The sequence below is a fragment of the Hylobates moloch genome, unplaced genomic scaffold (assembly GCF_009828535.3).
Source record: "Hylobates moloch isolate HMO894 unplaced genomic scaffold, HMol_V3 SCAFFOLD_10, whole genome shotgun sequence".
Taxonomy (NCBI): domain Eukaryota; kingdom Metazoa; phylum Chordata; class Mammalia; order Primates; family Hylobatidae; genus Hylobates; species Hylobates moloch.
In genome coordinates this window covers 34,070,272-34,083,247 of record NW_026652285.1, presented here as the reverse complement: position 1 = coordinate 34,083,247, position 12,976 = coordinate 34,070,272, and the positions used below count along the sequence as shown (strand labels likewise).

Below are 12,976 nucleotides of genomic sequence, written 5' to 3'. Positions count from 1 at the left end.
CCCCGGCCAGCCAGCTGCTCCCGGCATCCTTCGCCGCCTTGCGCGTCACATGACGGCGGCGGCTCCGAACGATCCCCAGGCAGCTATCCGCCCCCGGGCGGGGCTGGCCGCACGCCGCAATCCTACCGGCTGCTGCGGCTCCAGCGGGGGCGGCGGGTGGCTTCCAGGGCACTGGCGGCCGCGGCCCGGACTCCGCGGTGGGCGAGCGCCCTGCGAGGTAAGCGGCCGGTGCGCAGAGGCTGCGGGCGAACTTGGGCGGCCGGGGGAGGGGACCCGGGGCGCTTCCCCAGGCGACCGACCCAGGAGGCGCCGCTCGGTCCTGGCCGAGGCTGAGCGTCTGGTCGGGCTTCGGGCATCAGGGGTCTGACAAGACCATGAGGGGTACCCTCAGGCCGCCCGCGGCTCCCCGGTCTCCTGGCACCCGGAGGCTCAGGCGCGCCGACGGAGAGCTGTGCCTTGGTTTCCCCTCCCGTGAAACTACCGGACGCGGAGGATGTATCTCCGCGGTGCCTCCAGCCCTGAGATTTTTCGAGTGTGTAAGTAAAGTCGAAGAAGCAGCAGCTGACTCTTGGGACGGGAAGAGCCTTCACCTAGGAACGCAGGGGCAAATATGGGGCTAGGCACCCACTGTGTATTTTATGCAAATCGCAAGCCTCTCAGACAGTTTCTTCCTCTTTAAACAAAAAGTGATAACCCCTGTCCTGCCTCGCTCTTAGGACTACAGTGAAGAACAGAGGGGAAAGTCATTTGAGGAGCCAGAACTCTGGAGTCAGCTCTGGTTCAGATCCCAGTTTTGCCACTTATTGGCTTTGTGACCTTGAGCCAGATTGATTCCTCATCTGTGAAAAGGCGGTAATAAGCTCATGGGTTGCTGGGAGGATTAATTGTAAAGCGTTTAGCACACAGTGTCTGGCACAAAAGCCTCAGTAGATAATGCTGTTAATATAAGCATTATTAGTAAGCTAGAGATTGCCCCACGTGAAGGGTTTTTTTTAGCAGAATAATCACATTCGTTTCTATATTTTTAGTCCTGAAAACTGCCGTTTTGGTTTGTAAGACCTTCCCTTTTTCTCATTCTGGGCCCCCTTTGCCTTCTCTTTTACAATTGGCACATGAACCTGTTGTTCCTACCATATGAGTCAGGCTGGATGGGAACATCAATTTACTTGAGCAGATGGGTATCAGATTCCCTCTGAGGGGACAGAAAAGTGCCAGGCATGTGTAGCCACCAAAAAAAAAACACAGTATGGTGATTGACTGTCAGAGCTGGAGGATGCCTGGGAAACCATCTAATCCAGCTGTCTCCTTTGCAAATGGAGAGACTGGACCCAGAAGGACGACAGGACTTTGATTTTGCTCAGGACCCAACAGAGTGCTGGCAGTGGGTAGTGGAGAGGACGGACCTTTTACCAGGCACTGTGCTTTCCCTCAGTTCTAATCTCATTCTGCATTTATTCAGCAGCTATATGGAACCCCTACTCTGTCTTGTACACCTACTAGGATCTGGACATAGAGCTGTGAACAAGACACACATGGTCCCTGTCCTCAAGGGGCTTTTTCCAGAGCTAGCTATGTTAGTTTGAGGTTATATAATGTTGTATATATATATCCATCTCCCTGCCCGTTCTCATTACATTTTAAAATAACAATAAGCTGCAGCTCCCAGTGAGCTTACCTCATAGCAGCTGGCCTCCTGAATTGTTTCATGATCCCTCACACCAGTTCCAGAGCCCTTGCTGGAGCCTGGTGAGATTTGAGAGACTGGAGAAAAAGCTGCTTTGTCAGGGCTTTTAAGAAAGGATTTCCTTCTGCCCTGGAGCACTTGGATTTCTTTGTCTTTCTGGTTTCAGGCCTCTTATTGTTTTTAGATTTCTGAAAAGAGCCGCCTTCACCATAGTGCCATCATTTTGGTTGCCGTGGTTATCAAGGGAATTGTATTTTTATGATCCCACAAGTAGCTATTAAGCAATAAATGGTCAAGCAGTCACTAGGTCACCATGAGTTTCCATTCTCTGGTTTGTTTCCGTTGCAGTGCAGTTACACTATCCCTTCCTTCCCTCCCTCCTTTTTTCCTTCGATAAACACGCATTGGTGGCAGTGCCAAGAGGAGTGGGAGTGAGTAGAAATAGATAAAAACATACGTAGACTCTGGCCTTAGGGACCTCAGATTCTTTGGCAGGGATAAAACTGAGGGCAGATTAGTGGGGGCTCTGATGATGTAGATAGGGAGTCAGCAAGAGCTCTCGGAGATGGGAGGGATGGTGTTCTGGGCAACCAAGAAGACATCACTTGCTTTTCACAGGAAGATGTGAAGTAAACAAATTCCTTTTACCTGCTTCAGTCAGGAAATAGATGGAACAAGCATTTTGTTCTTTCAGTTTGCCTTAATGAATGAACCTATTCTTGAGTTACCTGTCATGGGTTTTGTTTGAAATGTCTGCTAATTTCTCTTACTACCCTCTTTCTGTTAGTTTAGTGATTATTAGTTTCCCACTCGTTTAAAATGTTTGATACTGTATACATAAAGGAATGTATACAAAAAGACATTTGATTAAGATTTTGTCTATTTCAGTTTAGATGTTTAACATATATGTCTCATTTCACAAGTTGGGTTTAAATTCACTCATGTGTTTCCTTATTTTTTTCTAAGTAGACTCCCAAGTCCTCTCTAATGCCCTTATTAGTGAGAGTTCCAGTGTCTCCTTCTCCAACCTCTCTGGGGGCTTATACATTCCAATGGGGTCAGTCTTACTGTCACTCTCCAGAGGAGAGAGAACTGCATTGTCTGAGCAGTCCACACACATTGTCATTCCTGACACAGCTATATGGCATCACTGTTGAAGAGCTGTCCTACACAGTCCACGGATGTGTGATCACTGCTGCTCAATGCCCTTATGGGACCAAATCTCTGCCAGCATGATTCCAAGCTTGGTTTCCAAGGTTAGAGTTTGTTTCATTTATGCTTGCGTGCTCAGCCATTCTCCCCAAAGCACCTCACTCTGGGCTTTTGTTGAGCTTTTCACCAGGCTGGGTTCCCCTGGTCTCCCGGAGAGTTCTCTTTTAGGGCATTTGGGGCCCTTCCTGCTAGCAACCTTGGTCATGGTCATCTTGACCACCCAAGAGATGTCTGTTTTCAAGCTTATCAGACTTTGTGGGCTCAGTCCCTTCTCTTCCTAACCTTAACCCAAATCCCTTTGGCAAATTGGTTCCGCATACTCTCCAGGGTTCTGCCTACCGAGGATTCTCAGGAATGAGAGCCTTCAACAAGATAGCTACCCCAGGACTTTGGGTGCCTACTCACCTTACATTTCCATATGTAAAGAGGGGTCCTCAGGTCACTCTGAGCCACACAGATTTAGGCATTCTGGAAAATTTACTTGGCATATACCCTGTTACAGATTTTGCAGGCAAGGTTTTAATTTAAAAATAAAGGATTTTAGTTTTCTCAATTTTTCTAAGAAACAATAATCAGTATATTTATTTCATTTATTTGTTTTAAACTTTTTGAATATGAAATACAGCAAATATGCATGGTAAAAAAACACAAATATATAGTTTAACAGATAACTGTAAAGGAAATACACACGTAATCACCAACATGTCAAGAACTGGAACATTGGCAATACTCAGTACCTGCTTCCAAATCATAATTTCCTCCCCCAGAAGAAATCATCTTGTGATAATCATTGTTTTGCTTTTCTTTGTAATTATATCAGCTATGTATGTATCCCTAAACAATATAGTTTTGCTTCTTTTGCTCAACTTGTTTGTGAGATGCATCCATGTGGCAGCCTCACTTATTTTCGTTGCTAGCAGTGTTTCATGGTATGACTGTGTCACAATAGATGTATTCATCCTGTGGTTGATGGATACTTGAGTTGCTTATAGTTTCTGACTGCCAAGTACATCCTTAGATATTTTCTGTTGTATTTGAACAAGTTTTTTTAGGTTATATATGTTAGAGTACAATTGCTTTGCTAGATAGTGTCAAACAGTTTACTTTCCTACCAGGAGTATATGAGAATTCCAGTTGCTTCATATCCTGGCAAATAGTTGGTTTTATTGGTTTTAATATTTTAACTATTTTCATGTGTGTGCCGTGATATTTCTTGTGGTTTTAACTTGCTCTCCTTGATTACTCTTGAGGTTGAGCACTTTTTTCTTTTTTCTTTTTTTTTTTTTGGAAACAGGGTCTTACTTTGTTACCCAGGCTGGAGTGCAGTGGCGTGATCATGGCTTACTGTAGCCTCAACCTCCTAGGCCCAAGAGATCTCTCCCACCTCAGCCCCCTGAGCAGCTGGGACAGCCGGATAATTATTTTAATTTTTTTTGTAGAGACCAGGTCTTGCCATGTTTCCCAGGCTGGTCTCAAACTCCTGGACTCAAACTGTTCTCGCACGTCAGCCTCCCCAGGTGCTGGGATTACAGGTGTGAGCTACCATGCCCAGCCCTTGAGCAGTTTATTGTTGGTTAATTGGATTGCCTCTTTTGTGAGGCAATGTCTCTTGCCATTTTTAAATTTTGAAATTGATTTTTCAATAAGGAAATATATAAAGGAAATATATATATATATATATGGCTCTTTTCACCCTCTTAAATGGTGATAGCTTAGATCCCATTCTGTAGAAGCAGGGCATAAAATAGGGATTCTTGTTCAAGTGAGACTGTAGGAGAAGCGCTCAGGAAAAGGAGTATGAGGAAAGCTGGATTGGGGGAGGCGAGGCACAGCCTGATGAGGGGGCAGTTGCAGTTTTCTGGAGAAAGGGACATCTGTGAGTTGTTCTCAGCTGACACCACATCTGAGTGACAGGTGTGCTGGCCAGTAAACAGGATCTGAGTGGAACCAGTAGTATTCTCCACAGTCCACTTCTTGCACCATACAGATAGGCTTGCTTCTTACATTAAGTTCACTCTATCCGGGTACAGCTTCTCCAGGATTCTGGTTAGTCACAAATCCTGGGAAAACTTATAAGAGGAAGATTAGTGAGACAAATTACAACCCTTGCTGCTGCAGTTGGTCCAGAAATCTAGCAAATACCCATATCATCCTCTTCCACCATCCATTTTAGTTTCCCTTTCTATGTCCCTTGAATGTATGATAGAACTTGGTGATGAAGCTACCTGGTCTTGGAGGTGTGTTTTCTTTGCAATCTTATTTTTGACCGCAGATTCAATGTCTTTAATGGTTCTAGGGTGATTTTGTTTTTATAATTTCTTAACTAAGTAATATTTTCCTAGGAGTTTATCCCTTCATATTTATTTATATAAAGTTGTTTATAATTTTTTTTTTTTGAGACGGAGTCTTGCCCTGTCGCCAAGCTGGACTGCAGTGGTGCGATCTCAGCTCACTGCAACCTCCGCCTTCCGGTTTCAAGTGATTCTCCTGCCTCAGCCTCCTGAGTAACTGGGACTACGGGCACGCGCCACCACGCCCAGCCAATTTTTTGTATTTTTAGTAGAGACGGGGTTTCACCACGTTGGCCTGGATGGTCTGGATCTCTTGACCTCGTGATTCACCTGCCTCAGCCTCCCAAAGTGCTGGGATTACAGGTGTGAGCCACCACACCCGGCTGTTTATAATATTTTCTTATCTTTTGGTGTACAACATCTGTAGAGATATCCCCTGTTTCATTCTGATTTCATTTTAATGCTTTTTTTCCTTCTTCTTTGGTTTTAGCAGAGGTTCTTTTCAGAGAACCTGCTTTTACCATCAGTGATAGTCTTCATAATAAATTTATTTTCTGTTTCATAAATTCTGCTCTGTTCTTTATTTTTCTCTTCTATTTTCCTTGGATTTATTTTGTTCTTTTTCTGACTTCCTGAAATTGATGTTTAGTTTCATTAATTTTTATCTTTTTGATTCTTTCTATTTAAGGTTATACATTTTTTTCCAAATTCTGTTTCAGCAGGAGTTCACAAGTTTTGATATGTGGTATCTGTGTTGTTTATTTCTTTTCTTCTGTTTTTCCGAGACGGACTTTCATTCTTGTTGCCCAGGCTGGAGTGCAATAGCACAATCTCAGCTCACTGCAACCTCCGCCTCCCGGGTTCAAGTGATTCTCTTGCCTCCTCAGCCTCCCAAGTAGCTGTGATTGCAGGCATGTGCCACCACGCCCAGCTAATGTTTTTGTATTTTAGTAAAGACAGGGTTTTACCATGTTGCTCAGGCGGGTCTCGAACTCCTGACCTCAGGTGATCCACCTGCCTTGGCCTCCCAAAGTGCTGGGATTACAGGCATGAGCCACTGAGCCCAGCCTTCTTTGTTGTTTGTTTCTAAAAATATTCTAATTTCCATTGTAATTCTTTCTTTAACCAATAGATATTATATTCGAGAAATGTGTTTTGTAATATCCAAACATACTAACAATTTCTAATTATCCTTTATTTATGACTAATTATGATTGTGGTCAGTGAGCTTGTTCTGTTTTTGGTTTGTTTGTTTTTGAGACAGTCTCACTGTCTCCCACATTGGAGTACAGTGGTGTGATCATAGCTAACTGCAGCCTTGAACTCCTGGCTCAAGCAATCCTCCTGCCTCGGCCTCCCCAGGTAGCTGGAAGGACTACAGGTGTGAGCCACTGTGCTCGAAGCTGTATAATTTTAATCCTTTGAAATTTCTTGATACTTCTGTTAGAGCTCTGTTTATGGTCAGTTTTTATAAATGTTCCATGTGTGTTTGAAAGTAAAGTGTATTCTTCAGTTATTGGATTCAATGTCCAATGAAATGCCATTAGATCAAGTTTATTAATGGTGTTCAAATCTTCTTTATCCTTACTGGGTGGTTTTTTTTCTTTCATATGAATTATAGAGGGATGTGTTTAAATATCCAAGTATAATTTTGAATTTGTCTACTTCATCTTTTAATTTTCCTTTTTTTTGCTTTATATCTGTAAGGCCATATTATCAGGTGCATATACAAACATAAAGTTGTTTTATCTTCTTAATTCTTAATTCTTAATTCACTTTTTATCATTGTGAAGCTACCTTTTTTGTTTCTAATAATTTTTTTTTGCCTTATACTTTATCTGATAGTGTAGCTGTGCCATCCTTTTAAAAATCTACACAAGGTATATTTTTTTCCATTAGTTGCATCTTTTCTGTAACTGTGTTTTAGGTAAGTCTCTTATGAATAGCATATAATTGGGTTTTGGTTTTTTAAACCCTGGGAAAACTTAAAAGGAAGTTTTAAAGTCAGGGAAAACCCTGACTTTCTTTGTCTTTTAATTAGAACATTTAGTCCATTTTCATTAATAGCACCACTGATGTATTTTTGTTTAGGTCTGCCTTATTTTATGCTTTCAATCTGTTTGTCCTGACAGTTCTCCATTTCATTATAGCTGTCTTCCCTTCTTTGGAGCTATTTTTCATCATTCACCTTTTTTTTTTCGACTAATGTTACACTTTTTCTTAATGGTTATGCTTGAAATTTCAGTTTGACCAAAGTTGATAGATTTCCGTTATAAGTGGTGAATATCCTTACTCTTTTGGACAGACAGTACAGCGACCTTAGACCACATGAACTCCATTTATCCTTTTTCCACCTTAGGGTAGAGGAGATGTAAATACAATGTATCAACTTTGATTGGAGTCTTACTAGCCTACAGAGAGAAAAAGGAAGAGAGTAAAGAATTTACCTGAGAAAACAAAGTAAATTGGGTGGGTGGGGATGTGTGCCAGTGGCTCACACCTGTAATCCCAGCACTTTAGGAGGCTGAGGTGGGCAGTTCGCCTGAGGTCAGGAGTTCGAGAGCAGCCTGGCCAGCATAGTGAAACCCCATCTCTACTAAAAATACAAAAATTAGCCAGGCGTGGTGGCAGGCGGCTGTAATCCCAGCTACCCGAGAAGCTGAGGCAGGAGAGTCACTTGAATCCGGGAGGCGGCGGTTGCAGTGAGCTGAGATCGCGCCATTGTACTCCAGCTTGGGCAACAGAGCAAGACTCCATCTCAAAAAATAATAATAATAATAATTTACTCGAGAAAACTGTATTTGTCAGGATTTGTTTGCTTGTGGGTGATCAGCTTAAACTATCTGAACTTGAAAAAGAACATCACTTGGCTTTAAAAAGAAAATGTTACTGTGTCCCTGGCCCTTTGATCTTTTGCAGTCTCTCACCTTGATTGTCCGAGTTTGGCTTCATTCCTCATATGGACTCTTTTGAGTTGCCCCATTCCTTGCAAGGGGATGGGGGATTCTTACTGTCTTCTTTGGGTCAAGTATCCGTCCTGTGAGGTAGACGACTGCAACACTCTCAGTGGCAGTCCCAGCAGGACTAAATAGAGTAGAAGTGGGGTTCCCCTGAGGACGCAGAAGAGGGAAGGTGCTGGGCAGACATAGCTAAGGCCAGGTGCGGTGGCTCGTGCCTGGAATCCCAGCACTTTGGGAGGCCGAGGCGGATGGATCACCTGAGGTCAGGAGTTCAAGACCAGCCTGGCCAACATGGTGAAACCCCGTCTCTACTAAAAAATACAAAATTAGCCAGGCATGGTGCCTCCTAGTTCCTTTCTTGGAGTACTGGGATTCCTAACTTGTGAAGTGATGATATAGGAACTTCTAGCCTCACCGTCACATATATATAAACTCATAGATCATGAAATAAGAATGAATTTGATCCTGCAATTGTTATGCACTAAAATATCACCACACAATAAATGTTTACTCATAGGAATTGAGGATAAGCATACTATGTTTTGGTTGTTGTTAAGTGCTCATTAAGATGATATGTAAGGCTGGGCATGGTGGCTCACGCCTATAATCCCAGCACTTTGGGAGGCTGAGGCAGGAGGATCGCTTGAGTCCAGGACTTTGAGACCAGCCTGGGCAACATAGTGAGACCTCATCTCTTAAAAAAAAAAAAAAAAAGCAATTTAGCTGGGTGTGGTAGCGTGTGCCCATAGTCCCAGCTACTCAGGAGGCTAAGGCTGGAAGATCACTTGAGCCCAGGAGATTGAGGCTGTAGTGAGCCAAGATCACATCACTGCACTCCAATCTGGGTGACAAAGCAAGACCTTGTCTCAATAAAAAAAAAAAAAAAAAGATATATAAAAAGCACCTGGCATTTAGTAAGCCCTCAAAACACCCTTGCCTGCCCCTTCAAGGACATGCAATAAATTTATGTGAGAATCAGTACTAAAACCCAGATCTGGGGACCCCCCTGCAACTCCCCTTCTGTCTCCTAGGCAAACCAAAATGAACAGGCAGTGCATTGAAAGGAGAGAGGTCCTTATGGCTCCAAGCCCACTCAGAAAGCACCATCAGAACACAGCTTTCTGGTTTATGTCATCAAATTTCAAAGCTGAAAAAAGAAATAATATTTCTCACGCTGAAGAGAGCTACGGTTTGAAGAAATGATGAAAAGCCCAGCTGAAGTTTTTCTCATCTTCAAATTTAAGTTTCGTCTCATTTCCAATGGTGTGTGTAGGTGTGTGGACAGGGCTCTTTGGGGTTATAATATTTTACTATTACTTTAGAACAGTTTACTCCACAAAACTAGGGACATTTACTTTGATTTGAAGAAAGATTTTAAATCATTAATCCATTACAGTTGCTCAGTTAATACAGTTTCTAGTTATTTATACTGTGCCTATGAGGCTTATGTGCCTTATAATGTTGGAAGATAAATTTTTTCTTTTCCTGTCAATACTAAATAGGGTTCTGAGCAGCCCTTGATTTTTTTTTCACTTTTTTTTTTTTTTTTTTTTTTATGAGAGTCTCACTTTGTTGTCCAAGCTGGAGTGCAGTGGCGTGATCTCAGCTCACTGCAACCTCCACCTCCCAGGTTCAAGCGATTCTCTGCCTCAGCCTCCCAAGTAGCTGGGATTACAGGTGCCCACCACTATGCCTGGCTAATCTTACTTTTTTATTAGAAACTAAATTCCAACACTTTGATACTAGTATGGCCCTCTGTAGGTAGAAAGTGTGTTTCCCTTGTTATACAAACGTGAAACAAGAGTTAAGTCACCTGCCCTCATGATTAGTCTGCAAGGGAGAGGCAGAGCCCAAACTAGAGTGTGAATGAAGCCTGTTGGGTCCCTTTTGTCAGAGTCATTTCAGCAGGCATAGGGCCTTTTGTGCTGGGACTCATGGCAGCTCCCTGTGGTCCCCCAAATTAACTAGAAACTGTTTACCTTTGGCTAAGGATGTTCCATGTGAACTAATTCAGGTGGCCTTTCTCACTGATCCCTTCAGACTCCTGGAGCTGCAGCCAGACTGAACATCCCAACATGTCCTAAGCCCAGCTGAAGGTTTTCTACCTCAGGGGCTTTTGCTGATGCTGTTTCCTCTGCTACAGCCCCCTTTCTTCCTCCTCTGAATGTCCCAGTCCTATGCAAATTTAAGAGTCCAGTTCAGATACCAGCTCTTCCATGAAGCTTGGCTTAGTGGTTAAAAACAGAGTCTTTGGGGTCAGGCTGAGCTTCAGTGGCTCTGCACCTCTCTAATGAGTGATTGGGGCAAGTCATTTGTCACATAAGTTTAGTTTCTTGAACTGAAAAATGAAGACAATATTAATTTCAGTCATTGCTTCTCAAATTTTGGGTGCACATAGGTTCCCTGGTGATGATGTTAAAATGCCAAATCTGATCCAGGAAGTACAAGGTGGTGCCCAATGTCTGTCACTTCTAACAAGCTCCTAGGTCCTGGGAGCACATTTTGAATTGTAAGGCTTCAAGAGATCTTCAGGGAATAAGATGAAATAATGCATGAAAAGCACTTAATATTGTGCCCCTCAAATAGCAGTACTTAGTAGAAGGTACCTGCTGCTGTTTCTGTTGTCTTCCATTATTATCGATTGGTTTTCCTAGCTGGAGGTCACATTTTTGTTCTTTAAACAAGGGCTTTCCCTTTTTTGTGGCACTATATTAGTCTGGGCTCATGCTGCCAGGAAGAAATATCTGAGACTAATTTATAAAGAAAAGAGGTTTAATTGACTCACAGTTCCACGTGGCTGGGGAGGCCTCAGGAAACTTACAATCATGGTGGAAGGCACCTCTTCACAGGGTGGCAGGAGAGAGAATGCGTGCAAGCAGGGGAAATTCCAGAGACTTATAAAAGCATCAGATCTCATGGGACTCACTATCACGAGAACAGCATGGGGGAAACCACACCCCATGATCTAATTACCTCTACCTGGTCCTTCCCCTGGCAAATAGGAATTGTGGGAATTATAATTCAAGATGATATTTTGGGCGGGGACACAGCCAAACCATATCATTCTGCCCGTGGCCCCTCCCAAATTTCATGTCTTCATATTTCAAAACACAATCATTCCTTTCCAACAGTCTCCCAAAGTCTTAACTCATTCCAGCATTAACCCAAAAGTCCAGGTCCAAAGTCTCATCCGAGACAAGGCAAGTCCCTTCTGCCTATGAGCCTGTAAAATCAAAAGCAAGCTAGTTACTTCCTACATAAGTGGGGGTAGAGACATTGGGTAAATACACCCATTCCAAATGGGAGAAATTGGCCAAAGGGGCTACAGACCCTATGCAAGTCCAAAATCCAATAGATTAGTTATTAAACCTTAAAGTTCCAAAATGATCTCCTTTGACTGCATGTCTCATATCCAGGTTATGCTGATGCAAGAGGTGGACTCCCAGCCTTGGGCAGCTCCACCCCTGTGGCTTTGCAGGGTACAACCCACCTCCTGGCTGCTTTCCCAGGCTGGTGTTGACTGTCTGCAGCTTTTCCAGGCACATGATGCAAGCTTTCGGTGGATCTGCCATTGTGGGGTCTGGAGGATGGTGGCCTTCTTCTCACAGCTCCACTGGGCAGTGCCTCCGTGGAGACTCTGTGTGGGGGCCCTGACCCCACCTTTCCCTTCTATACTGCCCAAGCAGGTGTTCTCCATGAGGGCTCCGCCCCTGCAGCAAACTTCTTCCTGGACATCCAGGCATTTCCATACATGCTCTAAAATCTAAGTAGAGGTTTCTATACCTCAGTTCTTGACTTCTGTGCACCCACAGGCTCAACATCACGTGGAAGCCACCAATGAGTAGGGCTTGCATCCTCTGAAGCAATGGCCCAAGCTGTACCTTGGCCCCTTTTAGCCACGGCTGCAGCTGAAGCAGCTGGGTTGCAGGGTACCATGTCCCAAGGCTGCACAGAGCAGGGGGTCCCTGGGCCTGGCCCATGCCCATGAAACCATTTTTCCCTCCTAGGCCTTGGGCCTGTGATGGGTGGGGCTGTCTTGAAGTTCTCTGACATGCTCTGCAGACATTTTCCCCATTATCTTGGTGATTAACATTCCTCGTTACTTGTGCAAATTTCTGCATTGGGCTTGAATTTCTCCCCAGAAAATGGAGTTTTCTGTCACATCCAATAGGCCAGTCATTAAACCTTAAAGTTCCAAAATGATCTCCTGCAAATTTTCCAAACTTTTATGCTCTGCATCCTCTTGAATGCTTTGCCATTTAGAAGTTTCTTCTGCCAGATACCCTAAATCATCTCTCTCAAGTTCAAAGTTCCACAGATCTCTAGGGGAGGGACAAAATGCTACAAGTCTCTTTGCATAGCAAGAGTTACCTTTACTCCAGTTCCCAAGAAGTTCCTTATCTCCATCTGAGACCACCTCAGCCTGGACTTCATTGTCCATATCACTATCAGCATTTTGATCAAAGCCATTCAACAAGTCCCTAAGAAGCTCCAAACTTTCCCACATCTTCTTGTCTTCTGAGCCCTCTAAGTCTCTAGGAAGTTCTAGACTTTCCCACATTTTCCTGTCTTCTTCTGAGCCCTCCAAACCATTCCAGCCTCTGCCTGTTACCCAGTTCCAAAGTCGCTTCCACATTTTCAGGTATCTTTACAGCAGCACCCCACTCTCTATGGTAACAATTTACTGTATTAGTCTGTTCTCATGCTGCTATTAAGAAATACCCACAACTAGGTGATGTATAAAGAAAAGAGGTTTAATCAACTCACAGTTCTGCATGGCTGGGGAGGCCTCAGAAAACTTACAATCATGGCAGAAGGCACCTGTTCAC

At 43.7% G+C, this 12,976-nt stretch overlaps 1 protein-coding gene across 2 annotated transcripts in view; it reads left to right on the top strand.

The window, feature by feature from the left end:
• FBXO10 (F-box protein 10) overlaps positions 1-12,976 on the top strand; it is a 78,922-nt gene that overhangs the window by 12,710 nt on the left and 53,236 nt on the right. The window contains exon 1 of one of the 2 annotated variants that reach the window (XM_032164184.2): positions 48-217. The exons of the other annotated variant lie outside the window; for it this stretch is intronic. Coding sequence (XP_032020075.2) covers positions 50-217 — 168 coding nt within the window. The 5' untranslated portion in view covers positions 48-49. Of the gene's footprint in view, positions 1-47; positions 218-12,976 lie in introns of those variants that run through there. 2 annotated transcript variants of the gene reach the window in all.